Source organism: Zea mays, chromosome 2 (assembly GCF_902167145.1).
Source record: "Zea mays cultivar B73 chromosome 2, Zm-B73-REFERENCE-NAM-5.0, whole genome shotgun sequence".
Taxonomy (NCBI): Eukaryota; Viridiplantae; Streptophyta; class Magnoliopsida; order Poales; family Poaceae; genus Zea; species Zea mays.
The window spans coordinates 88538028-88545443 of record NC_050097.1 but is presented as its reverse complement, the minus strand read 5'-3'; the positions used below and the strand labels follow the sequence as shown (position 1 = coordinate 88545443).

At 54.2% G+C, this 7416-nt stretch overlaps 1 protein-coding gene across 1 annotated transcript; it reads right to left on the bottom strand.

The window, feature by feature from the left end:
* Positions 1–4587: 4587 nt before the first annotated feature.
* On the bottom strand, positions 4588–6108 carry LOC109944521 (uncharacterized). Its single transcript, XM_020549300.1, has one exon. The coding sequence runs from the start codon at positions 5912–5914 to the stop codon at positions 5198–5200; it is 717 nt and encodes a 238-aa protein (XP_020404889.1). The 5' UTR covers positions 5915–6108; the 3' UTR covers positions 4588–5197.
* Between the last annotated feature and the right edge of the window lie 1308 nt (positions 6109–7416).

Sequence of the window (7416 nt, the reverse complement as noted above, 5' to 3'; positions counted from 1 at the left end):
TGGCCCCGCAAACTGGGGCCGCCCAGTCAGACGGCTCAGGGGCCACCCTCCGGGACGGAAAGAATAAAAAGAAGAAGGACCGCGACTACCAGAGGCCACGGTCCACTGCTCTGGTGGCCGCAGCAGCGACCAGAGGCCAGGGCGACCGCAACAAGCGCCCACGACCACAGAAGGGTAGCAGCGGTCCATGCCCTATGCACCCGTATGGTCGCCACAACGCAGTGGAGTGTCGCGAGATCATTGACCTCGCAAAACGCGTCAGCGAACGACGCGAGCAGTCTTCTAAAGACGGCTCCCCACCTCGCCGTCGACCCGGCAAAGAGAAGGAGGACGACGGCGAGGTAGCCGCGGCTGAGCGGGGCCTCGGGTACCAGTCGCCCGAGGGGACCTGAAAGATATCTTCACTGGAGGCTCCTAATCTGGTGAAGACAATTAGACGGACCCCAGAGGGACCCCGTGTTCCCTGGTCTACGGAGCTGAAGCACGCCTTTCCTCTGGAGGCCCTTCCGGACCCCCACGGGTCCGGGCTACAGACAGGTATATGCAGAAGTGATCACTACCAGAGATGAGGGCTCCCGCGTCGAATACAGATGGGAACCCTGGGTCGGGGCTTAGCCCCACGACAGATACCATATCAAGAGGGGCTCCACAACTCTCCCCCAGCTGGGAAGGACCCTTCAAGGTAACGGGAGTACACCGACCCAAGGGGAACCATCTAGCTACGACCGGAGGAGTACCTTACCCTGATGCCAAATACCTCTGTAAGTTCTATCTATAGAGCAAGACTAAGGGGTCGAGTCTGTTTCCTTCTTTTCTGTAACTACATAACACATACGTGTACGACAACCCGGTGGGTCTATCCCCATGAACCCGGACTATTGGTCTGCACACATGCACGATAAGTTATGAAGAAGAAACTATCCCCCTCAGCTGCGCTCTTGTGATAGTTGCATCTTGCTGCTCCATAGTCCTACCTTGCAATCTTTCAGATAATACCTTTTAGCTAACCCACCCGTACGGTTCCATCTGTCTGACATGGCGACGTCCGAATTGAACAGCCAGGCTTGCAGTGTCACTACAAGAAAACGTTGAAGGAGTGTCAGTTAATTAAAGAGTGTCGGGGCCGACACTCTTAATCTAAGTAAAAGTGTGGGTTTTGCTGCACCGATACTCTTAATTTAAGAGTGTCGGGGTCATGATGAAACCGACGCTTTTAATTTAAAAGTGTGGGGGTTTTTCCACACCGACACTCTTATGGATGTTACCCTAAATTCCCCAATCCTATTCTACAGCCGCCGTGCGTCTTGCTTTACTCACCGCCGCCGTCTCTCCCTAGTCTCCCTGCCGAGCCAGGGCGGACGGCCTCGCCGAGCCAGCGTCGAGCGGGCGGCCTCGCCGAGCCAGCGGGCGGCCTCGCAGCCGAGCTAGACGCCGGGCGGGCGGCCTCACCTAGCCAGACACCGGGCGGGAAGGACTCCGGTGATGGCAGGGAAGGACTCGCCGCAGCCTGCTTCGGCGGCAACCTTGCTGCGGCTTGTGGCGGAGTTCCCGCTCGACACGCCCGAGGCCAAGGAGAGCGTGACCGTTACCGTCTGCTTCCGGCCGCTCAGGTTGGGTCCCCTGCTGCGCCGCACGTGGCTGCAATTTTTTCGTGACTTCGTGTTAATCCTTATTCCTTAATGAACCGGGTTCGTCTTTGCATCTTTGGGCAATGCAGATTGATTTTGTTGGTTTTTTTCTTTCTGTGTGTGTTAAGCTCGCAGGAGGTTCGGCTGGGGGAAGAGATCGCTTGGTACGCAGATGGGGACACCATTGTGCGAGGCGAGCAGAATCACAGCATCGCTTACGCGTACGGTATGTGCCAGATACCTGTTCCTGGTTTTCCGGGGATGGATGGATCACACTTGTGTATCGAAGCATTATAATAGTTACTCGTATGGATGCTTGGTTTGAGATTTGATGGGTTCCATCAACTTTCATGTGAAATGCGAGTTTGTATCATCACACGATGCTACACTTCCAGTATAATGCGTAATTTGTCACATTTTCTATACTTCTTTCTTTCTTCTTTTGGTTGAGAAGAGTGATTTGTGAGTCTGACTAGTGGAGATGTGGTACGTGAAGTCGTCAATGCATAAATACGGTTCACCTAGCTGTTGTTTTCAGCATAAATACTTCAGGAATGTATTCGATCGGGTGGATCATGATATTACTGGACTTTATGATTTTAGTATGGAAGACAGTACTTAGATTTCACATACGGATGAAAAAAAATCATGCTGCTTCTTGTTTTCAGTTAATTTTTGTTCATCTGGGTGTAATATGAAATTCATATGCAGATCGGGTCTTCGGACCAACTACAACAACCCGACACGTATACGATGCTGCAGCTCTGCATGTTATTAGTGGTGCTATGGAGGGAATATATGGTATTTGAAATTCTGCTCTCTTATCCATATAGTATTTTTTGGTTTGAATCACAATCTAATATGCTTATGAGGATCATTAATATTATTTTCAACAACCCCCTATCATCACACATCCGGTGTCTGGACAATCATCAGACCGCTCCACTACAGCGGCGGATGGATCACAGGTACAATCGTCTACTAAACATCATTTGTCTGATAATCATTGGTTGCTTGCTCTCTGTCTTTCTACATGTTTGCTTGTACATGATCTATTTTAAACTTTTGTCATTCGCATGATCTATAGTTACTTTTATTGTTGATCACCGTAACTTCTTAATCATAAACAAGAGTGTGTCTTCTATTTCAGGGTTCTGCAACTTCTGTCCAAGACCAATTGATGCCATCGGGTCTGATAGGAGGGCAAATGATGCCGTGGGCACCTCGCCAGCCAGGCATTTGGCCACCGATGCAAACACAGATGCCACCGCCGATGCCGTGGGGATTTCCTCCTCGCGGGCAGTCACACTCACTAGGATTGCCCTCACACTCACCAGGATCAGTACGTTAAGTTGATATCCTTTGCATCTCTATTTGCTTCATTGTTTAAGCAGTTACTAGAAAACATGCATGTATATGTTGCAGTCTATGTATATGTTTAATTAGTTACTCGATAAACTAACAAATGTTTATTTCTTTTAAAGGGTTCGGGCTCACATCATGCTAGTCCGCCTCCGGATCAGAGCACGTTTATGGACTTATTGATGAACACAAGTGGCGGCGGCTCCAATGACCCACCAACGGAATGAATTAATATGGAGGCTTGTGTGGAACTTACTATCATTGTGTTTTGTATAGACTTTAACTTGTTTCGGATGGATTTGAACTTCTTTCTTATGGACTTGAACTTGTATGAATATTGAATATGGTGCTTGTGTTATGTTATGTTGAATATTGTGCTTGTGTTGTGATATATTGAATGTTGTGCTTGTGTTGTGATATATTGAATGTTGTGCTTGTATTGTGCTGTTATGGAGGCTTCCCATCCGGGGAGGGAGAAAAATAAAATTGGGTATTAAAAAAATTTATTCACTAAGAGTGTCGGCCCCCACATTCTTATATGCGCCCAGGTAGGTTTCTGGCCGAGCGTGCAGTAAGAGTGTCCGCCACGTCACTGGCCGACACTCTTAACATAAGAGTGTCAGTTGCGTGTTGAACCGACACTCTTACCTTAAGAGTGTCGGTCCCCACACTTCTATACGAATAAGAGCGTCCATTTTAGAGTGACGGCTAAGAGTGTCGGTCAACCGACACTCTTATACTAAGAGTGTCGGCTTATTTCAGTAAGAGTGTGGGGTTTTGGCCGACACTCCTTGCCTTTTTTCTTGTAGTGTGTAGGGCCCCTGATGCGAAAGTAGGGAGGTATGACAGTCTGGGGGCCGGCTCTGGAGAATGGAACCCCGTTCCATAGGGTGGTCCGGAGCCCATGCAGCCGCTCAGCCAGGTCTTGTACCATGGGCCTGCATGCTCCGTCACCCCATGACAGGGACTTAGTATCTAGAGTTATAAGTCCTGCGGGTCCGACAACCTCAGGACCGAAGCTAGAGAACGGACACTAGTCTCCTGGGGCGGTCTGGAGCCCGTGCAGCCGCTCAGCCTGGTCCCGTACCGTGGGCCTGCACGCTCCACCGCCCTGCGACAAGTGTCCTAGTATCTAGAACCGCGACCCAAGGGGGTCCGGACACGCAACTTGGCCGCCCGGACTAAAACCTGCATGTCCCGAGCATGTATCAAAGGGTGACTAATGTCAGATGGAGAACCCTATGAGGTGTACTACTAATGCTTCGTAGCTAAAAGTTGTGTACAGATCTAGATCCCGGCGAGTCTGCCTCCCGAGGATTGTTGACGATCTTTTCAGGAACGCTGGCATCCAACCTCAACACAACAAGCCTGCATCCCAGGCGGGGGGCCGGGTACTAAGGAGGAGTCAACAACATCGCACACAACAGGAACAGGCGTTACACAGATAAGTGTTAAATGCAGTTTAAAAGTCGATATTTATTTACAAAAACAGGGGAAGACCTGGGGGCCAGTTCTAAAGAATAGACGCCCGCTCCATAGGGTGGTCTGGAGCCTGTGCGGCCGGTTAGCCTGGTTCCGTACCCAAAATCCTGCACACTCCACCACCCCATAGCGAGTGTCTTAGTATTTAAAACTAAAGTCTTGTGCATCCAACAACCTAGAGGTCCAACTTTGAAGAACAGGCACTCATCTCTTGGGGGGTCCGGAAGCCATGTAGCCGCTCAGCTAGGCTGTACCGTGGGCCTACATACTACACCGCCCTGCGGCAGGTGTCTTAGTACTTGAAGCCACCATCTAGGGGGTTCAGGCACATAACTGGGCTTCCCAGGCTAAAATCCTGCGTACATATGTTATTACATTTTGCTTTCAAGCAGATGTCATTACATTCCCTTACAAGCGGGACCCCAGCTTCATTTCTGCAGGAATGAACTACCTCCACACCAGCAAGGGCCGCGGGATAACAAGCCCCGAGCGGCTCACCAGCAGAGGCAACCGCATCAGCACCGACGGCAACGGCCGCCTCTGCACCGACGACTCGCCAGCAGCGGCAATCATCCCAGCATGTGCGCCACTGCGGATAGGTCCTCGCCCCTATCCTCCTACGGGGGGTGACAACGAGGCCATTAAAGCCAAGGAGTCGGGGACTCAGCGACAGATGGCTCTGATGCCCTCACCAGCGGAGGCAACCGCCCCGACAAGAGGCAGCCTCACCAGCAGCGGCGACCACCTCTGCACCGGTGGGCGGCGGCTGCCTCAGCACGCACGAAGGGGTCCTCGCTCCTGTTTTGACCAACATGAGTGAGGACAAGACCATCCAAGAACACCGCCGCCACTGCCGCGGCGTACGACGTCTTGTATAGTCCCCCAATGCACCCGACCGGCAGAGGAAGCCATGAATGTGGCAAACCCGCGCACGACACGACTGTCGCCCGTGTGGTGGATGGGTAACCACACCCCGACCAGGCAGCAGGAGGCAGCGACAGAGGCAGCACCAGAGCTATCCAGCCCCAAAGGGCCAGACACGCTGCAGCTGATAGCCTGCAGTCGGCCGACCCCGTGTAGCCAAGGACCGACCCCCCGCAGGATTGGTGAACACCCTTCCCCTCCGAATGCTGGAGGAAGAAGCGGGTCACCAACCCAAGCGGAGGGAAGGGCCCCGGCTCAACCTGCCTCCCACCACAGCAAGGATGATGAACATCCTTGAAGCTGAGGGTGGGAGAGAGGCCGCAACCCGGCTTGCTTCTCCCCACCACAAGGCTGGTGGTCATCCTCCTGGGTGACCGCCGGCGGGGGACTGCAGCCGGGCTACGTGATGAAAATCCTTGAAGCCGAATAGTGGCGAAAGGATGCCAACCCCCATGGGGTTGCACTCCTCCAATGGCGGCAGGAAGAAGACAAGATCGGCGACACCACCACGGGCGCATGCTCTCCGATGGTGAAGTCACCGGAAGAGATGACCTTGACACGGATCCCTCTAGAGAACACCGGCACACCCCATCTAGAGGCCCGGAAGGCGGAAGGGCGCGGTGGTCGCAAGAGGAGCGAGGAATGTCTACTGCCCGGGGGATCGGCCCCTTTTTTAAAGGCAGATCCCCCCACTCGCACCCCTGAAGCGTCATGGGTGAAGTCTCCCCGGGCGTGCACCAAGGATCTCACCTTATGACACGGGGGCCAGGACCCGCATGTCATGCAAAACAACCCAAAGAAGGAGCGTGCAACTGCTCCGCGGTTACGCGCCCCTCCAATTCTGGGGCAACCAGCGGTCAGGAAGGCGAGCTGTCGCGCAAGGGGCATGCAACCGCCCCACGATTAAGCGCTCCTTCATCTTCGCCGTAACCAGCGGTCAAAGAGGCGAACCGCCGCATGAGAAGCATGCAAACGCCCCACGACTGAGCGCCCCCTCAACTCCGCCACAACTGGCGGTCCAACTCAAGGGCCCAAGCCCACACGTCATGTAACCGGCGCGCCAGCTACCGTGTACAAAGAAGCCGCACCCCGCCTACGCCAATGGCTTGTCTTCTCGGGACTGTCACGGATTCTGAAAAGGTAAATTTTTCAGAACCAGTGCAGCGACTCGAGGCAGCCCCGCGCATGGCCAAACAGTGCTGTTAAGTACGACGGTCACGGATCAGTCAGCCGTGGGAATAGGCACGACAGTTGGCGTGGTCATAGGCGGGCCGGCAGTAATTGCAGCAGCAGGCGAACGGAAGCAGCGGTCTAACCACCAATCAGACTCTGGTCCCACCTATAGGCTCGCATCCTCCCCTGAGGCGGGACCGGGGGCCACTGTCGGTACCCTAAATCAGGGGTACCCTCTCCTACAGCACAAAGGCATCGCACCCATGCGACGTCTCCTAGCCGCGCGGAGGACCGCGTCTGATTCCACCGGATGGGTGGGCCATAGGGCGCCACGTGGCAAGGAAAGGCATCATGCCCCGGTAAGGCCGGACCCCCACAGAGGGTCACCGGGCCCCTATATACATACAGGTCCGGAGCCCCCGGGTAGGTCCAAACCCTGACAGGGTTCCGGAACGAGAAGGACATTGGTGTGTGCAGGGGTCCGGTGCTGACACGTGTGCGGGCCTCGCCTCCGCTTCCCGCTCAGGAAGAGACCCGCTGCTTGTGGCCCACGACATAAGCTATCGGGCTGACCCTGACGAGAAGCCGTGCAGCCCCTGCATTTATTGAGAAAAAGACGCGCCGCCTGCCACTGCGCTGATGGGCGACGTGCCCTCTCAGCATTAAATGCGTCCTGTCCCATTCGCTGGCAGGCAGCGTCAAGGTCATCCAGCAGACAGCACGCCTGCAGGGTCTGCTGGTGAACAGTACGCCTGTGCTGAGCAGCGCGCCGCACCCGTCTTCTCTTCCGCCAGAAGCTTCCCCTATACACCAAGGATACGCAGATCTTGGGCGTCAGGGTGCAAGA

Coding starts and splice junctions, on each gene's coding strand:
- LOC109944521 (XM_020549300.1), bottom strand. CDS start 5,914: ATGCGCCCGTGGTGGTGTCGCCGATCTTGTCTTCTTCCTGCCGCCATT.